We start from the raw sequence: 20930 nt of genomic DNA, 5'->3' as shown, positions 1-20930 counted from the left end.
TGGAAAGCTCTGAACTAAAGGTGTTGAAGGGGGTGGGGCATAAGACCATAAAGTCCCTCTCTAAAATTACCTAATTGCACCACTGTGCCCAGTCAATCCATCATTTTATTAGTATGCCCCCTTTCCAAAGTTAAAACAATGATCAAGGCTGCTTGCAACAATAAAAAAATGCATAACTACAAACAAAAGTAGTCATAAACAGTAAACAAAACATCAAAGCATATACAACCAAATTGAATAATTTCCACATAAATCATAATTTCCAAAATAAAAATGCAAAAACAACAATAATCCCCACCCACCCAACAACTCCCCTAAAGAATGCCTCAGCTAAAGGGTCTGTTCAGCAGCCTCGGCTTCTGTAGCTGGAATTAGTCAGAGTCCCACCGTCCCAGCCCAAGTGGGAAAGGCCTGCAGAGCAGGTCTTCCAGGACTCACAGCCAAGATTGCCCAAGTACCATACACAAGCAAGAGACACACCCGACTGCTGTCTGTGTGTCCCTGTACAATTCTTTATCATTCACTGATTTATACTCTCCACTCTCAAAAGAGGATGTATGTGTTTTAAGGAGGATAAGGAAGAATGATGCAGGCAGGCACATTTGAAATGCCACTCCTCTAATTTGGGCTTGTGTATTTCCACCTGATTTAGGGATGCGGGTAGCGCTGTGGTCTAAACCACAGAGCTTAAGGCTTGCCGATCAGAAGGTCAGCGGTTCGAATCCCCGCGATGGGGTGAGCTCCTATTGCTTGGTCCCAGCTCCTGCCCACCTAGCAGTTCGAAAGCACGCCAGTGCAAGTAGATAAATAGGTACCGCTCTGGTGGGAAGGTAAACGGCATTTCCGTGCTCTGCTCTGGTTCGCCAGAAGTGGCTTAGTCCTGCTGGCTCCCTCGGCCTATAGAGCAAGATGAGTGTACAACCCCAGAGTCGTCCGCGACTGGACCTAATGGTCAGGGGTACCTTTACCTTTTCCTTTATTTCACCTGATTACAGAAAAAACCATTGTATGAACAGAAGGGCAATCAGGAACGTCTGATTCTATCAGCAACCAGTGTTTCGCTTACCTTCCATTTAGGACTAATAAGGTTCAATTCTTGGCATCTCCCTATAGGCCTGGGAATGTCTTTCCCCTGTCTCAAATCTCACAGCTGGTGGTCTAAGAGCGCTTCCAATGGTCTGAAGTGAGCATAGAGTCACAACAGTCTGATCTCACGTGGAGAGTTCATTGTAAGCAAACAGGCCACTAACATTGGTTGCCATTATAAAATGGTTTCTGGATCAAACTTGCAGCCGTGAGCACTTTTGATAGCAGAGCTATAATAAAATACAAATAGCTGAAAGGAGTATATATTCATTTCAATCGGGAAATTGCTTATTTCATCATTCTCTAGGGAACTGGCGTGTTTGACATAAACATTTATTATGCAGGATCTGTTTCTGAAAGGTGTGTTTAAAGTTCTATTTAAATTAGCAAGAGTAACCCTTTGACGCAGTTGTTGATTATTTAGAATGAACCAGAATGCAACTGTTTCTCTGCCCTTGCTATGACTTATTGCCAACGTTGTCTTAAAACTAAAAATGTCACTTCAATGCATTTCCTCTTCATCAAAGTCGAACTACAAGGTAACCCATTGCCGTTCTCTTCAGGCCTTAGAGAAATATATTTCCCTGTCAACCAAAAAAGGTGTAACATGACAATGGCCTGATAGGTGGAATGAAGGCTGCATAAAGAAGTGTTTCATTTCATGAACTGTGACCTTGAGCTTTGATCCCATTCAGCCAAGGGGGAGTGAAAACCTGCAAGTTGGTTCTTGAACTTGAACTTTATTGCATAGGCAGCCAGCCCATTCCTGTCAAAGATCAGGAGGAAATCCTCCACATACTACATTGCAGATGTCGCTGAAATAGGCAGGCTACCCAGAATGCTTGAATGGAGGGAAAGTGAGATCAGCCCTCTGAAGAAGTCAAACAAGATTTATTAAGTTAAATATAGGTACAAATAGATGGGGAATGTTTTATTCAAGTTGTTCCTGGGGGAAATACGTTGTGAGCTCCAGCATGACCCTACAATTTTCTCCCCCAGTAGATGAGGCCATAGGGTTGGGCGCATGGCACACCAGTATTCTTGCTTGAGCATGCTGCAAATTTCCTGTGTAACATCCAGGAGCTGGAGCTTCTTCCCATAAGCTGAGGAGGTCATGTGCTTACAGTGGCAGTCAAAACTCAGGGGCGCTGCCAAAGCTAAGGACACCAAAGCCAGCAGCACAATTATACGCAGTAGGAAAAGAGCTGGAGGCCAAGGATAAGGAATGATGGTGTGACTAAAGCCCAGTACATGAGGCCTGCCCTACCATTAGGCAGAGTGAGGCAGCCACTTCAGATGACAAATGTTTTGGTGCAGAGAACAGCGCAAGATTTTGGGGAGGGGGGGTTAAAGCTGTTTGTGTGGTTTGGCCTCCCCTAAGCCGACCTGTCCCATCACAAGTGTTGAAGTAAGATTCCACTGCCAGTCCAGTCAGCTTTTGTAAGTAGAACAGGGTATTAGAAATGAAGAGTAAATTGGCACAGATTCCCTCTGTTTCTAACAATTCCCAGCCGGATACCTGTGGGAAGCCCACAAACTGACCTGGCCTCTTCACGTAGTCCTTTGGGGCCTAGTGAAGACAACCAGTGCCAATGTCTGCTATGGTCCTGTTGCACCAGATCAGGAAAGCTGCCATTTTAAATACCTGACGGGGCCTGAGAGCACCCATTGTTGTTATGTTTCATGGCGTTCTGGAAAATTAAGACTGGGGGGTGCACTTGTCAATGTAGTACAGGACCCACCAGACAGCACTTGCTGACGGACCTCCTTATGTTGTTTGCAAGCAAGGCACGAAGGCCTACCCCACTGTTGTCTCCACAGATGCTGTGGACAAGCATGGATGAAAAATTCCAAAGTTCATTGGGTTCCCTCTTTTTCCTTTTTGAAAGCAAAGGAACTGTATCTCAGCATTGTCAGTGACACCCACAGAAGTATCACACCACTCAAAAAAGGACAACCAGCAGGCCTGCTTTGGAAGGTACTACATTTCTAGGTGTGTCATCCAAAAACACACCCTGCAACACCATAAAGAAAAAAAACTAACTGGAAAAACCATATGTGCAATAGAAACAGAAAGCAAACATGAGAATCTACCTTTAAGGTACAGCATTCTAGAGAAAATCTGGCTACAATATGTAGCCTAAGGATAACCTTTCAAACACAGGTCTCGCCATTTGACTGTTGTGGCTGTGTGCAAGTTTTTCTGCTGTATCCTGTTAATGGCTTAAACCAGGCATGGCCAAACTTGGCCCTCCAGCTGTTTTGGGACTACAACTCCCATCATCCCTAGCTAACAGGACCAGTGGTCAGGGATGATGGGAACTATAGTCCCAAAACAGCTGGCGGGCCAAGTATGGCAATGCCTGGCTTAAACATATAGGAATACAAGAGAGAGAGGGGGGGGAGAGGGAGAGGGAGAGGGAGAGAGAGAGAGAGAGAGAGAGAGAGAGAGAGAGAGAGGGAGGCTCTTGTAGTCTCTGGAAGAGTTGTAGAAAGTCAGAGAATCCAACCTCCTAAGGGAAGAATGAGAAGGATCCTGTTGCAAGGGTGTTGAGAGAAAAGTGAATATGGGAGGCACACATGAATTTATGGTGTAGGGTAGAAAGAACTAGAGAAGAGGATAAGTACTTAGGATGTGTTGCATGCCATTTCCAGAATCAGAAGTAGAACAGGTGTAAGCAATAGGATTTTCTCCAGATGGCAACTTCCATCATCCTTGACCAATGGCCCCACTGGCTGGGACCAATAGGGATTACATAACAGCCCTGCTGGATCAGACCAAAGGCCCATTATCCTGTTCTCATAGTGGCCACCCAGCTGCCAGTGGGAAGCCTGTGAACAGGACCTGAGGGCCAGAGCACTCTGGCCTCTTGCGATCCCCCCCCCCAATTGGCACACACAGGCCTGCTGTCTCCAGCACTGGAATCTACAAAATCTGGAAGGCAGCATGTTGGCTAACTCTGAAGTAGACCCAGCTTCTATAAGACCTACTTACTCCAAACAATAAGTAAAGCTATAAATATAAAAACAACCACTGCCCAACGTATTACTCATTTTGGCAAAGAATGAAGTCTTTTATTGCTCTAATATTTCAGAGACATTGATGCAGCCTTCACAGTCTAGTTTCTTAAGTTGCCCCAGCATTTGTTGGGCAAGAGGTGGGAGCGGTAACAGCAATGGAATTCAGTCAGGCTGGGTCTCCGATATCAGATTTATTGGGTGCAATAGCAACTGGGAAGCGTGGACTTTCAGATGTTTTGAGTGGGCAAGTAAAGTACTCTGCTATTATTGCATGACACTACAGATGGCTTCCTGGAGTGAGAGTTCTCTGTGGAAATGTACGCCAGTGGACATTTTGTGAGGGAGTGAGGCTCTTGTGGGAGGGGCAGAGGATGGTGTGGTGGCTTCTGGCACTTCCACGGTGTGTGCAGCAGGAAACGGTTCCTCCACCAGAACGTTGACACACCCCAGTAGGGCCAGTCGCAATCTATGCATTTTTTGAGGGGGGGGGACCTACATAAGAAACATGGATAACTACCGTATTTTTACATCTATAAGATGTCCCCATGTATAAGACATTTTTGGGGACTCAGATTTAAGAAACTGGGGGGAGATGTATCAGTGTATAAGACGCCCCTAATTTTGGACATTATTTTTAGGGGGGAACCTAGTCTTATACATGGAGAAATACGGTACTTTTCCAAATCTCCAGGCTAGACTCTGTATTGGAAATGATTCACGTACAACTTCATACAACTCAGAATGTACATCAGATATAAGAAGGAAGGACGGAAAGCTAGGGCAGGAAGTATTTCTCCTGTGTTCTCTCTTTCCTAGGCAGATTGCTGTTTCTTATCTGTTTTTAGTTTCCAACTTTAAAAAATAAGAAAAATAATAATCTTCACATGAATTCAGCTGGGAACATCAAGCGGAACTCCATATGTGGTTACTATTAGCTATTAGTGACCTGCATTTCTAGCCATATTTTTTTAAAAATGTACTTTTCCAACTTTTGGTTGTAAGCCAAAGCTGGATTTGTGAAAACAACATCAATAATAGGTGTTATCAAAAGGTTCCTTCTGCTTCTGACAAGTAATTAGCTGACCCCGTTTGAACCAGATGCAGCAGAATTTCAGCATTTGGGTGGAAAATTACCCTTTGCCTCAAAGTTCACACACTGTGCGTATGGGAGAGTTGATGGAACAGTGAAAGCTACTTCCAATTCGAAGTGAGTGTTTTTAAATTCCCTTCTGAAAATTGTTTTGCATTCTTGAAACCTCACGCATACATTTGGTTGTTCAATTAAGTGTTGGCTCTATAGCATAGCCTTTGACTGTGGTGTAAATTTGGCAGTGCATTAAGGAAATGGGATGCAGCTTTTCATCTAATAGCTAGTCTGTCAGATAAGCAAGCATTAAAACAGTTTGTACGCCAGTTTACTCACATTTATCAAGGGAGCTGACAAACAAGGTATTTAAAGAGGTGTAAATTTAGCTGTCTCCTGACACACAGAGATTTGCCATCTGTTAATTACATAACAAATAGAGGACAAAAGGGAAAAAAAGTAGGCATTGCAAAATCAGAACACTTGCACTAAGCTCATTCATTGCCACAGTTTTGTCTGGAGTATTTTATTATCTTCTTTTAGGATATTAAAATATGATGGCAGTTTTTGTTTTATTGTTTTCTGTTATGGCTGTTTGTGTGGCATTAATGTAGGTCAGGTGAAGGTTTTCAGAGCACTGTCTAATATTGGTTTGTGGGATCAGTTTCACTTGTTGCGGCCTGAGGATATGGACAGGATACTGGCAGGGGTCTGGATTATCACAGGTTACATTCAACTAAGTTAGTTCCAGCCATGTCATTGGTTGAACTCTGGGTCTAAGTGAATCATGTCCATTAATTCTACTGGTTCTACTCTGAATATAAAATATAACTAACACTGGATACTGCCTCATGTGCTGTGTGTTCTGTTGACCCTTGCCTATCATGGCTAATAAATATTAGCCAGGAAGGTTTGACCATATGAAGTGGTTGAGATGGGGTGGGTTGATACTTCTCTTCCAAAAAAATGGTGCAGCAGTCATCCCTTTCTCAAGAGTCCCTCCCTGGACTCTGAAATTCTAGATAGCTGTGATCCACTTTCAAATGTCTCAGGGCAAGAGGATTGAGAGATGGCAGGTGATCAGTTTCAGGCATGCTTGGATGAAGCTACCCATTTCACTCTGGCATCATGGATGGCACTGAAATGACCTTGGCCACCCTAACTGATAACCTTTATCAGATAAGCGAAATGAGGGAGTGCAACTCTGTTGGTTCTTGATCCCGTTGTGCTTTTGATATCATTTAATAAAATGTATACATCATTTGATTGTAAAAACAAACAAACCTCAAGGCAGTTTACAAAAGATAAGACAGTAAAATCAAGAAAAAATCACAACCCTGCGGTATATAAATTTAATAAAGAATAATTAAAGAATAGTGATAACTCTACTTTAAAACAGATCAAGATTACCTCAACTTTCTTTTTTCCTGATTTTGAGATTATTATAGTCAATTAAAGTAAATAAGAAGAAAAAGGAAAGAACAGAAAACAAGTTAAAAACAGATCAAGATTACCTCAGCTTTCTTAGCATCTGGGTGGGCTTGTCTAAACCAGAATGTTATTAGCAAGTGCTTAAAAGAGTACAGTGAATTGGTCCAAGTTGTTAAGGGCTTTATATGCTAATAGTAACTTGGCCCAGCAGCAAATCGGCAATGTTTCAGATCTCTTGAGCACAGGGCCTCACCTGTCAGCAATCATGCTCCAGCATTCTGCACTAACTATAGTTTCTGGTACAAGTGTGAGGAAAGCCCCACACAGAGTGCATTGCAGTAATACAGTCTTGAAGCAAGCAACACATGGACTGCTGTGGTAAGGCTTTCCTGGGCCAGGAATGGCCTTCCCTGTCAAATGAGCTGCAGTTGGTAAAAGACGCTTCTAGCCACTGAAGTCCCCTGAGCCTCCAGATACCATTAACTATTGTATCCTCCTGTACTGACACCATATTACAGGACCTCCTCTTGTACCTGCAGAACTGATCCTGGACAGTAGCACTGAGAGTCTTCTGCTCAGTTCCTTGGCATTTGTGCAGGACACATGCTTTTTAACATCTACATGAAGTTGGTCGAAGCTATCATCCAGGGATTTAGAGTGTCATCAATATGCAGATGGCACCCAGCTCTGTCGCTCCTTTCATCTGATTTGGAAGAGGCTGTTCAGGCACTGGATCTGGGCCTGGAATCAGTAATAACTGGAACTGGATGAGGGTCAAGAGGCTGGGAATGAATCCTGGTGAGATGGAGGCACTGTTGATGGTGGTTTCCAGGTCCTGGAGTTAGGTAGATGGCCTGTTCTCAGTGGTGCAGCACTCCCCTGAGAGCTTGTGGGTTCTTCTAGAGCTGTTGTTATTGTATGCCCTAGCCCTTTAAGAGCTAATCCCATCCTCGAAGAGCCAGGTGGGGCCAGGAAGTTGCTCTGCAGAGGAGCCCCTCAGCTTTTAATATGATGGAAAGTAGCAAGTAAAAGGAACTCAACATTTTGTGTAAGGTACCCATAGAAACAAGCAATTGCAAAGAAAACAAAATGCTACTCCAGTTGTCTTCGCTGAAGCAGAAAGGAGACATATTTGGCCATAAGTAGAATCAAATTTCAGTTCCAAGTCATCTGCTGAAGTGTTCTGGCAAAAGAATGAGACTATCATGAAATTTACAAGTTTGTTTGTAACAGAGTAGCATAGAGGAAGTCAGAAGACGAGGAACACCGTCAAGCAATGGCTGTAGACTTCTTTCATGTTATTTGATGGGTTTCCTGGTTCACAACAGCAGGTGATATGTTAACACTTGTTTGCAAGCTTGTTTGCATTTCTAATTAAGTGCTAAAGGTTGCGTTTTGGCTGGATGAAGAACTTTTGTTGAAGCCCGAAGTATTTTCTAAGTTGGGGTCCAAAGTAAGAGGAGGAGTGCAGTGGCGTTTACTCTCACAACACTACACTCCAGCTTCAAGATTTCCCACTACACCCCTGGCGTAGTGGCCAGCGGCCATAGTAACTGTGGTGCAAGTCATTGCTTTTCAGGTAAAGTGAAGTTAAGGGGGTAGGAACCACCGTGTCATATATAACTGAATTCAAGATGGTCAGTGGATTGAATTAACTTTCTGATTTATGAATTCTGATTTATGAAAAGCCTCTAGAGTACTTTGCATTGGACGGTGATTTTACAATACAACGTGAGCAAAAGGGGGAACTAGTAAAGGGATGTGTGGTCATGGCCTGGGAAGGAGGGATGACCAGTGAGAGGGTGACCTCAGTGGTTGCATTTGTCCTCAGGGCCTGAGGCTCCCCATTCCCAGAGTACACGGTGCTGAGTGAGATATAACAACAACAACAACAACAACAACAACAACAACAACAACAATTTATTATTTATACCCCGCCCATCTGGCTGAGTCTCCCCAGCCACTCTGGGCAGCTCCCAATCAAGTGTTAAAAACAGTACAGTGTTACATATTAAAAACTTCCCTGAACAGGGCTGCCTTAAGATGTCTTCTGAATGTCAGGTAGTTGTTTATCTCTCTGACATCTGATGGGAGGGCGTTCCACAAGGCGGGTGCCACCACCGAGAAGGCCCTCTGCCTGGTTCCCTGTAGCCTCACTTCTCGCAATGAGGGAACCGCCAGAAGGCCCTCGGTGCTGGATCTCAGCATCCGGGCTGAACGATGGGGGTGGAGGCGCTCCTTCAGGTATACAGGACCGAGGCCGTTTAGGGCTTTAAAGGTCAGCACCAACACTTTGAATTGTGCTCAGAAACTGAGATAGCCAGACTCGGTATAAGGCAGCTCAAATTAGCGCTGTCGCCTCCCTCACCATGCAAGCCATTCTGGGAGAAGGTGCATTTGAGCTGCTGATGAGCTGCTTTTCTCCATCCATTCCATTGCATCCACATTCCATGGCTTACATAGTCACCAGTATCTTACAAGGAGACCCACTTAGGACATGAGTCGTCATCTATACATTTGCTGTGTTTTATTATTCATTTATTTGTTGCATTTATATGCTCCTCATATATAGCTAAGTTTAATGTGCTGTATGAGTGGGCACTTGATTTATTGAAAAGTACAAAATGCCGTCCAAATGGAAAAGAATGAGAGTTTTAATTGGAGCAAAACAGCAGGAGAAACCGTCTTCGGAGCCTTCTAAAAGTCAGCACCGCCTATACATAATTGCCACGGTTTGCTGTGGATCAGCTTCCAAAGTGGTAACAGGATCAGAGCCCAAGTGATGTGCAAAAGGTCAACTTCCAGAAGCGGCAGCTGTTGAGGTCGGAGGCAAGCAGCCTGGTCAATGGTAGGCAAACAGGCCCCACAACTCAACCTTTGGTAGGTCTGCTGCCTTGGAGGTGCAGAAGTTAAGGGACTAGGCCTCTGGGTGTCCTGGTCTAAAGCTCTTTTCCCCGCATCCTCTGTGCAAAACCTTACAGTATGTAAGTGAGGACCAGAGCAATGATAGAGGGAGGGGAAAACTATGTCAAGTTACAGGGACATCTTTGTTTCTAACTTTAGGTCCTTCTTCAGTTATCAGCAACGACGACGATTCAGCAAGTCCTCTTCATCACATCTCTAATGGAAGTAACACTCCATCTTCTTCCGAGGGCGGACCAGATGCAGTAATTATTGGAATGACAAAGATTCCCGTAATTGAAAACCCTCAGTATTTTGGGATCACAAATAGTCAACTCAAGCCCGACACGTGTAAGTACAGGTGTTTGTTTATATGTCTTTCAGTCGCTGCTTTTTCCTCTCCTGAACTGTGTATGAGAACCAAACAGCAAATTAACAATGCAGTCCTGAACATTTTCATTTTGATTATGGTTCATAATCAATTTCGTTTAGATTGTGTGTTCAGTTGGGCTTTCTCTCATGGTGCAAGTAGGACTGCAGCCTAAATGAGCTTTTGAGGTGGGAGAAATGCGGACAGGTGGATTTCCCCAAGCATTTGAATCCGTCAGGCTCTGAAGATCAAAATCTGGTACAATTTTAAATACATGTCAAGGAGGCATAAGCTAAACCTGCAAAATGCCAAAGGTCAAGTTGTAATGCAAATGTTTTTGTTTCGTTTTCAGGTAAGTTTAGAGATGTTTGGATTAAATTAATGGTTTCTCTTGTATGTTTTTATTATTTTATTTATTACATGTATATACCACCTTTATCTTCCAAGGAATCTAAGGTGGTATACCTGGTTCTCTTCCTTCCCAGTTCATCCCCACAAGAACCCTATGAGGTAGATTAGGCTAAGAGATGGTGACATAGTGAGCTTCATGGCTGAGAGGGGATTTGAACCCTGGTCTCCCAGTCCATAGTCCAACACTCTAACCATTGTGCCACAGTGGCCAAGGCAAATACACTAATACCCTTTCTGTTGATTATTGGAGCAATATATAAAAAGCAGAATGAGGCCGTAGATTGTATCACAACAACAACAACAACAACAACAACAACAACAACAACAACAAAAATTATTATTTGTACCCCGCCCATCTGGCTGGGTTTCCCCAGCCACTCTGGGCAGCTTCCAACAAAATATCAAAATACAATGGTCTATTAAACACATGCGATGCGGGTGACGCTGTGGGTAAAACCTCAGCGCCTAGGACTTGCCGATCGTATGGTCGGCAGTTCGAATCCCTGCGGCGGGGTGAGCTCCCGTCGTTCGGTCCCAGCTCCTGCCCACCTAGCAGTTCGAAAGCACCCTTAAGTGCAAGTAGATAAATAGGTACCGCTGTATAGCAGGAAGGTAAACGGCGTTTCCGTGTGCTGCACTGGTGCAGGCTCACCAGAGCAGCTTCGTCACGCTGGCCACGTGACCCGGAAGTGTCTCTGGACAGCGCTGGCCCCCGGCCTCTTAAGCGAGATGGGCGCGCAACCCCAGAGTCGGACACGACTGGCCCGTACGGGCAGGGGTACCTTTACATTTTTTATTAAACATTAAAAGCTTCCCTAAACAGGGCTGCCTTCAGATGTCTCCTAAAAGTCTGGTAGTTGTTTTTCTCTTTGACATCTGGTGGGAGGGTGTTCCACAGGGCGGGTGCCACTACCGAGAAGGCCCTCTGTCTGGTTCCCTGTAACTTGGCTTCTCGCAGTGAGGGAACCACCAGAAGGCCGTCGGTGGTGGACCTCAGTGTCTGGGCAGAACGATGGGGGTGGAGACGCTCCTTCTACATAACAGTAGATTACTGTTATGAGAATCATTTTAATTCCCCCCTATTATTAGTTGCTCCCCCCTATTATCAGTGCTCCCAACAGTGGCAACAAACTCAGGATGCCAGCCTATTCTCTAAAAAAAAAAAACTTTTAAAATTTAAAATATAAATAGCTAGCAGGCTGTGTTGGTAAGGAAGAGCTCAAAGTTGACCTCTTGGCTGCTGTGGTAATCTTAGCCTGCCAAGAGCAGGCTTGTTCTATACAGTGGAACCTTGGTTCTCGAACGGCTTAGTTGATGAAAAAATCGGCTCGCGAATGCTGAAAACTCAGAAGTTAGTGTTCCAGTTTTCAAACGTTTTTTCGTTTTGAGTGCAGGAAGTTCCTGCAGCCAATTGGAAACCATGCCTTGGTTTTTGAATGTTTCGGAAGTTGAATTGACTTCCGGAATGGATTACGTTCAAGAATCAAGGCACCACCGTACATCCGAACCCTCTAGCTTCAAAAGTTTGAAGGAATGATTGTTGAACCAGCAAAGAATTTGAGATTTTGTCCCAGTGCTTGAAACCTTAAACATGACATGATTCAGAATAGCTCTCTGCTCCTTTTCAAGTCTGCAGAGCGCTCCTAACCCCATTCATTCTATACCTGGAGGGTTTTAACTTGTCTCTCTTTTAAATATCTCTGTAAATCTCCATCTCACGTATGGTGGATTTTTCATTTCCATTGCTGGGCTCTGTCCCTTTTGGTTTATCCTTCAGATTAAACTGTCTCCTTGAGATTTTTCTATGGGCTGGTGAACAAGATCAAGAATGTCTACCTGGTTTCCCTGTATTACCTGCTTGTAGATGGATAAGAGTAGCAATTCACAAGGAGGCTCTGAATATGGAAAGGCAATTTTTGATATGAGGTCATTGTGTGCAAAAACTTTGTGGTGTAAGGAGCAGCATTTCACCTTGGAATGACCTATAATTTCCAATTATAACTGTTAAAATGGCATTGCAGTGAAGTAATCTGCAGGTGTTAGGATGGGTGGCAGTGGTTTAATTTTTTAAAGATTACACTCTCACTCTTGAAGACCCCATAAGATTGAAAGCAGCTCATACAGCTATTTGGAGGGCCCTGTGTTTGTTTTACAAATTCTGGCGAGAGATGCAATATCCCCTTATCGTCCTTTTGCCCTTTTGTTGATACTGTTACTGCTGACTGATGCCTTGGCTGCTAATATTTCAAAATTGAAATGGGGCGTGGGGGAGAAAGTGTTGGAAATGTTTCACAAATAGACTCACCAGGGAATGGCCATTAATATTACACAAAAATAGCGATAAAATATACCTGAAGGTAATTTAATTGAGCCCACCACACTGAAGTAAGGTCTCTTAATATGGTAAATATAAATGGCTCAAGCAACAGAACTGGATCGTGTACTGTGGAAGAAGAACCTTTGTCCAGGGAAAGGTTACCGGCAGCTAACATGAACTAAAGGAACTAAGGTTGCATACACACAATAACTATAAAGCATGTTCAAAGCACATTTCTCCCCTCAAAGAACTCTGGGCACCTGTAGTTTACTCCTCACAGAGTTTTAATTCCCAGCAACCCTTAACAAACTACAGTGCCCAGAATTCTTTGGGGGAAAGAATGTACTTCATTTTAAAAAAACAAATCCATTTTTTATAACTTTATACTCATTAACTTGTTTCCTTGACCTCCTCACACCTCCTCTGTCACCTAAACCAAAGCAAGCCAAAAATTGGGAATTGGGGGGATTAAAAGGGCAAATTATATCATTAAGTGAGAAGAATTGCAAAGGGATTCTGGTCCTCAAAGACTACATCATGGGTAGGCAAACTAAGGGCTGGATCCGGCCCAATCGCCTTCTAAATCTGGCCTGCAGACGGTCCAGGAATCAGCGTGTTTTTACATGAGTAGAATGTGTCCTTTTATTTAAAATGCATCTCTGGGTTATTTGTGGGGTATAGGAATTCGTTCATTTCCCCCAAAAAAATATAGTCCGCCCCCCACAAGGTCTGAGGGGCAGTGGACTGGCCCCCTGCTGAAAAGGTTTGCTGACCCATGGACTACACGGCCATTAGAAATTGTTGTGCTGGGTTGGCCAAAGGACTATCTCATTGAGCATCCAGTTTCCAGCCAGACTGGCCTCCCAACTATTTGTGTGATATATTGCTTGTACAAGTTTCGAGCCCAACACAATTAATTTAACTGATCCCGCTGCATAATTCCTTTGTCCAACATGCAGCGGATATCACCAAACACCTGCTATTTCTCTGCAAACTCCTTGTTGCTTTAGTTTGCTTCCAAATGGAGTGAACTCTCCCGCTCTTTGAAGCCTGTTCTGACAATTTGCCTTTCTTGATCTGTGCTCAAAAGAAAGGTGAAATATAACTTCTTAGTGCCATTACTGTTGGGACAAACAAAGCAGTAGAGCTCAATACTTAATGCAGAAAGGACGAAATTACTTGCAAGTGTTTGAACTATCTGCCAGAAATGTGAGGCTTGGTTTAGTACACACACACACACAAACAAACAAACAAGCATACACATATAAAATAGTTTGTGGTCAAAAAGTTTTTTCAGAACCTACCTTCACCCCAGCCTAAGCACAGCTGGCTATGAATTATCAGTTCAAATCAGTTGGTTCCAAGTTTTTCCTTTGGCTGGCTTCTACCATTTTAAATCAAGAACTGAGTTACTGTTAATTTTCATTGACTTCTTATCTATTCCCAAGAAAATTTCAAAGTATTGAGATCACTGGTGCCAGCTCATCCAAGTATTAGCTCCAGTGTCGCAAGAAGTCCTGCTCTTTGAGTAGAACCAAGTGCTAAATGTGCATATACAAAAAGTAAGCAGGCAATATTATCAAATAAATGAAATCTCCAGTCCCCCTTGATGAATGCACTGAGTCAAATATATTAATTACCCTCTGGCTGAAATCCAGAATTTCCATTGCCATTATCGCTGTTGCTACTACTACATTTATTATTTACCATGTATTTTGTTCTGGAAATTGTCCTATTCTGATGATTGTTCCTACATTTCAATTAATGCACAGAGAGGGAGCAGGATGGCACCGGCGGATCCCACCCCTGATGTCCGCATGAGCCTCTGAGCACACCCTAAGACGTATGCATTCAGCCGAATTCATGAAATGGGACCTTGCATGCATTCAGTTGTGTGTACATACAGGTTTCCATACAGCCAAGAGCCCTGTGTGGTCCCGGTTCTGGATTGCATGGAATTCCCAGCACATCCTGCATACTTACTTGCTGCCTTGCAGGACATCTTTGGGAGAAGAAAAGGCTAAGGAGTAAACCCTACCAGGGCAGAGCTACCTGCCCTGGCACCTGGAGCGGCGTGGGGGGGCGGGGCTAGCCGCCCGCATGGTGAACGTGGGGGAGCGCCGCTAGCTGCCTGCATGTTGAGCATCCCTAGCCACCTGCCGCCCGCGCAGAGAGTGGGGGAGGGTGCTGCTAGCGGCCCACATGGTAAGCGTCCCTAGCCACTTGCCCGGCGAGCGTCGGAGGGGCACTGTTAGCTGCCCACGGCAGCATTGTCCCTATCAGCCCGCCGCCCACGCAGCAAGCGTCCGGGGGGCACCACCTGCACAGTGAGCATAGGGTGGGGTGGCGCGGTGATGTCACCCACCCTTACGGCTGACACTCGGTGCGCACCGCATCCCCTGCACCCGCCTTCCTCCGCCAGTGAACCCTACACAAATCCAGATGGTTGAAAGGCGCCTTGCACTCTACTTTCAGAAACTCCTGCATCCAAGCAAGTATTACTCTGCTTTCCTTTGGACCACATCAGGACCTCCAGACACACTGCCCAGGCTTGTACATTGGAGAGGTCACTTCAGTGCTGCTAATGCAGCAAAAGCAACGCAGGAGGCAACAGTTATAAGTTGCCGGTCTCCGCAGCCACAGCAGGCGCTGTGATTCTCCAGTGGCTTGACTTCACCCTTGAAGGCACACTCCATTGCCTCTCGAGTCAGACAGGTGCCAACAACTGCTTCCTCCTGTTGGCACATGGGAGTCCCTTTCACCCATTCAGCTGAACATGTGGGTGTTGTTTGTATGCCTTGAGGCGCACAAAGGCATTACCGGCAGGAGCAGCAAGTTCAGTCATATTCCCCTTATGTACTCAGTGACGCTGTGGAGGAATGAGGGAACACAGCTATTATGTTAGCCATTGAAGCTGGCAAGATATAGTTGTCTGGAACCTTTTTTAGCCAAAGGCCACATTTCCACATTAGAGCACAGCCAATTTAGCACACCCTCCAACATTTCTCTGTTGAAAAGAGGAACATCCCATCCCATAGCAGTCGTACTAGTAGTAATTTTATTTTTTATTGGCCACCCATCTGACTGGGTTGCCACAGCTTCCAACATATATAAAAACATAATAAAACATTAAACATTTTAAAAAGAAACTTCCCTACAGAGGGCTACCTTCAGATGTCTTCTAAAAGATGAATAGTTACTTTTCTCCTTGGCTTTGGAGGGTCGCATAACTCCATATCCTCCCATTTCTCCAATGAAAAGAAGGACATCCTAAGGAAACATGGGTGGCGCTGTAGTCTAAACCACTGAACCTAGGGCTTGCCGATCAGAAGGTTGGCGGTTCGAATCCCCGCGACGGGGTGAGCTCCCGTTGCTCGGTCCCTGCTCCTGCCAACCTAGCAGTTCGAAAGCACGTCAAGTGCAAGTCGATAAATAGGTACTGCTCCAGCAGGAAGGTAAATGGCGTTTCCATGCGTTGCTCTGGTTTAGCCAGAAGAGGCTTAGTCATGCTGGCCACATGACCTGGAAAAACTGCCTGCAGACAAACATCGGCTCCCTTGGCCAGTAAAGCGAGATCATAGAATCATAGAATCATAGAATCATAGAGTTGGAAGAGACCACAAGGGCCATCGAGTCCAACCCCCTGCCAAGCAGGAAACACCATCAGAGCACTCCTGACATATGGTTGTCAAGCCTCTGCTTAAAGACCTCCAAAGAAGGAGACTCCACCACACTCCTTGGCAGCAAATTCCACTGTCGAACAGCTCTTACTGTCAGGAAGTTCTTCCTAATGTTTAGGTGGAATCTTCTTTCTTGTAGTTTGGATCCATTGCTCCGTGTCCGCTTCTCTGGAGCAGCAGAAAACAACCTTTCTCCCTCCTCTATGTGACATCCTTTTATATATTTGAACATGGCTATCATATCACCCCTTAACCTCCTCTTCTCCAGGCTAAACATGCCCAGCTCCCTTAGCCGTTCCTCATAAGGCATCGTTTCCAGGCCTTTGACCATTTTGGTTGCCCTCCTCTGGACACGTTCCAGTTTGTCAATGTCCTTCTTGAACTGTGGTGCCCAGAACTGGACACAGTACTCCAGGTGAGGTCTGACCAGAGCAGAATACAGTGGCACTATTACTTCCCTTGATCTAGATGCTATACTCCTATTGATGCAGCCCAGAATTGCATTGGCTTTTTTAGCTGCCGCGTCACACTGTTGGCTCATGTCAAGTTTGTGGTCAACCAAGACTCCTAGATCCTTTTCACATGTAGTGCTCTCAAGCCAGGTGTCACCCATCTTGTATTTGTGCCTCTCATTTTTTTTGCCCAAGTGCAATACTTTACATTTCTCCCTGTTAAAATTCATCTTGTTTGTTTTGGCCCAGTTCTCTAATCTGTCAAGGTCGTTTTGAAGTGTGTTCCTGTCCTCTGGGGTGTTAGCCACCCCTCCCAGTTTGGTGTCATCTGCAAATTTGATCAGGATGCCCTTGAGTCCATCATCCAAGTCGTTGATAAAGATGTTGAATAAGACCGGGCCCAAGACAGAACCCTGTGGCACCCCACTAGTCACTCTTCTCCAGGATGAAGAGGAACCATTGATGAGCACCCTTTGGGTTCGGTCAGTCAGCCAGTTACAAATCCACTGAGTGGTAGCATAGTCAAGACCGCATTTTACCAGCTTCTTTACAAGAATATCATGGGGCACCTTGTCAAATGCCTTGCTGAAATCAAGGTAGGCTACATCCACTGCGTTCCCTTCATCTACCAGGCTTGTAATTCTGTCAAAAAACGAGATCAGGTTAGTCTGACATGACTTATTTTTCAGAAATCCATGCTGACTATTGGTGATCACAGCATTCCTTTCCAGGTGCTCACAGACTGTTTGCTTAATGATCTGCTCCAGAATCTTCCCTGGTATTGATGTCAGACTGACTGGGCGGTAATTATTTGGGTCCTCTCTTTTCCCCTTTTTGAAAATAGGGACAACATTTGCCCTCCTCCAGTCTGCCGGGACTTCGCCTGTTCTCCAGGAATTCTCAAAGATGACTGCCAGTGGTTCTGAAATCACATCTGCCAGTTCTTTTAATACTCTTGGATGCAGTTCATCTGGCCCTGGAGACTTGAATACATCTAGACTAGCCAAGTATTCTTGTACTATCTCCTTAGTTATTCTGGGCTGTGTTTCCTCTGCTGAATCATTTGCTCCAAATTCTTCAGGTCGGGCATGAGATGAGCGCCGCAACCCCAGAGTCATCTGCGACTGGACTTAAGTGTCAGGGGTCCTTTACCTTTTCCTTTTTAAGGAAAAGTGGGACATTCAGGGATCAAGTCTGAAGCTGGGACGGCTTCTGCAAATTTGGGACTGTCCCTGGAAAATAAGGACTGGAGGGTCCAATTTAGCCCCATCTTCACAACATGCCAAGAGAGGTATTAGGAGACTCCTGTTCCTTTCCCAGATCTACTGTTCATGGAATTGATTGACAATCAGCTCCTCTCTGCAGGGAACTCTAAGAATCATATTGGGGTCTCCTAACAGTTCTCAGCACCTTTAACAAATTGCACTTCCCAAGATTTTTGAGGGGAAACCATGACTGTTTAAAGTGGCATGACTCTGCTTTTAATGTATTGGGTAGATGTGAAGATTCCTGTGCCTGGTTGCACTTTGTGCTTTGGGTCCACACTCACCAGTTTTCTTGTGCAAAAGAGCATCTTTGGAATGCGTTCAGTGCAATGCATAAATGTTAAAAGATCAAACTATTCTACCATCAGTTAATACAACTTGAGTGCTTCGGCCATTTGTAATTTTATCTGAACAACCAATGTTAGCCCAAAAGATAACAGCAGACTGTGGTGGGGGAGGGGGGAATCCATTTAATCTTCAACTTAATGTATTCATTTGTATAATTTTTAGTTTTGCCTTTCAAATCTCTCATAAATCTTTTGGTAAGAAGACGAGCACATAGTTAGAATTATTCATAAATCAATCAAACATCTCTTTGCTTCAATTCATTATCAAGTGATCATGTCATTAATCAAATGTTCTTACTTGCATTACGTTCCTTGCCTCCGGCAAGTTTGTCAGAAAATAACTTGAGGGAAAAGCAATTGTTGATTCAACGACCTTGTGGCTGACAACCTAGCATGCAGTAAAAATAAGAATGCCATTGCTCCTAATGAATCGTTTCTGCAATGTTAGTCAGATACAGAACAATGCATAGCCTATTAAAATATAAAATCCACTTTAGGGCAATATACAGTCATAAAATAGTAAGCAAGCTTTTGAGTTCTGCAGATCTCTTAACCAGGCAGGATGATAAGCAATATTGGGTGGGAGGAAGTAGAGGGGACTGGTGACGTTCTTTGCTTCCCAAGTCTGCAGTTAGAGTAGTCTTGAGCTGGAATGCACCAATCTATTGGACATAACTGGATTAAGCCTCTCACAGTGCAAAGCCTGATTATAACTTGCATCCAAGTCTATTTCCCTACATTTGAGAATATAAAATCTAGCCATGACTGCTTAGTTGTTCTTTCTCCAGCTATAATTAGAATATGCTGTTCCCTTGGAAGGCAGTGAACAAAAACAAAGAACGATATGGTAGTCTTTAAAGCTGGAAGTTACCTTTTAAGTGGCAAGTCAGTAGGATATTTTTTAGATAGCATGCCTAGTAGTTGGAGGGCATGAAGCCCTCAGAAGTAAAGTTTTATCTCCAGGGGAAGTCACTGGATTTCAGCTCCAAGGCTGAGTGAGCCAGCATTTGTCTGCAGACAGCTTCTGGGTCATGTGGCCAGTATGACTAAGCCCCTTCTGGCAAACCAGAGCAGCGCACGGAAACGCCGCTTACCTTCCCACCGCAGCGGTACCTGTTTATCTGCTTGCACTGGTGTGCTTTCGGCCTGCTAGGTTGTCAGGAACAGGGACCGAGCAACAGGAGCTCACCACGTTGCGGGGATTCGAACCGCCGACCTTCTGATCTGCAAGCCCTAGACTTTGTGGTTTAGATCACAGTGCCACCCGCGTCCTTGCACCAGTTAATACATCGGAATAATTCGCACACTGAGGTCATATTCACACAAACAGTTACTTTACCATTTATCTATGGACAATACAGCACAACAGCAATAAATGACTGCTGCAACCAACTCTGGTGTTTCCCTTTGGAGCTTTTAAAGAGACAGAAACATTGTCTTTGGGGAGCAAACGCGCACACACATTTTATCAACTGAGGTCCAATGCATGCATTCACAACACACATTTAGTAGCTAAAAAACCCTTCCATGACATCGGTGAAATTTCTGCCAGGAAGCTGCAGCTCTGTCCATGAAGACATACCTGACATACCTGAGCTCCAAATCTTGGGATGTGTACTCCAACAAGATCTGGAGGGCCACAGGTTCCTCATCCCTGCCTTAGGCACTCACTTCTGATTCTCCCCAAAGACAGGCCATTAACCCTCACGCCATGTCTGAACTAGCTCCAGCCTTGACAAAAGCCAGCATGCCACAAGGTGTGTGTGTGTGAATGGCAAGGTGCAGACAGTGTAAAGCAAGGCCTATGCAGGTTTTGATTCTGAACACTCCACCCCAGTTCTTTGGGCTCCCAGGGCTCTTTAAAGCCATAAGAGTGCCAATGTTACTGATATAGAACCTCTCTGATGCCAGCCTATCTTAGAAGTATAGGGAAACTGGATTTTTGGAGTGTTTTCTTAGACGGATGAAGTATTATGCTTAAAATGTCACTTGCTTCTCATTTGCTTAGGTGCTGACCAAGAAAACCCAGATATGTCACATTCTCCTTTTAGACACAAAACAGGGAAGGGAACCTAGAAAAGAGTGGCAAGAAAAATGAGAGAGGCAGCCCCGTGCCTGCCTGTCTTTCGCTGTTTAATATGCTGATGTCATAAATTAAAAAAATATTTTGCAGCTGTGCCATGCCACATCTTAGGCAATTAAAGCTATTAAATAGATTCCATCCTTACACCCTTTGACAGAATATCTGCAGAATATGGGTTAAAGCACCGAAGGCATTTGGGAGTGTTACCATCTCTGTTGATATATTTCCTGGCTGGTGTTAACAACATCCATGCTTAATGATGACAGATCTTTTTAGCTGGCTTTCAACAGGAGGTAATGTACTCACATAAGTTTTCTTCTTCCTGGCACTTCTCTCAGAGACTCCCAGGCAGGTTAGGAAGTGAATCTGCCTCCAATTTTGCAACAACAACAAAAAGCCATGGAAGATGGGTGAATGATGATATGAGTTGAACTGGGGGAAAGGTTTGGGTGAAAATCAAATAATAATGCTTTTTAACATGT

At 44.4% G+C, this 20930-nt stretch overlaps 1 protein-coding gene across 8 annotated transcripts in view; it reads left to right on the top strand.

Annotated features, from left to right (window-relative positions):
• NTRK2 (neurotrophic receptor tyrosine kinase 2) overlaps nucleotides 1-20930 on the top strand; it is a 180176-nt gene that overhangs the window by 113164 nt on the left and 46082 nt on the right. For 7 of the 8 annotated variants that reach the window (XM_053408872.1, XM_053408870.1, XM_053408871.1 and 4 more), the window contains one exon: nucleotides 9686-9874. In XM_053408872.1, the coding sequence (XP_053264847.1) occupies nucleotides 9686-9874 (189 nt within the window). The remainder of the gene's footprint in view (nucleotides 1-9685; nucleotides 9875-20930) is intronic. The other variant, XM_053408876.1, reaches the window with a different exon arrangement.

Source organism: Podarcis raffonei, chromosome 11 (genome assembly GCF_027172205.1).
Source record: "Podarcis raffonei isolate rPodRaf1 chromosome 11, rPodRaf1.pri, whole genome shotgun sequence".
Classification (NCBI taxonomy): Eukaryota; Metazoa; Chordata; class Lepidosauria; order Squamata; family Lacertidae; genus Podarcis; species Podarcis raffonei.
Note: the sequence above shows the minus strand (reverse complement) of the source record. Positions and strands in the feature narration are given on the sequence as shown.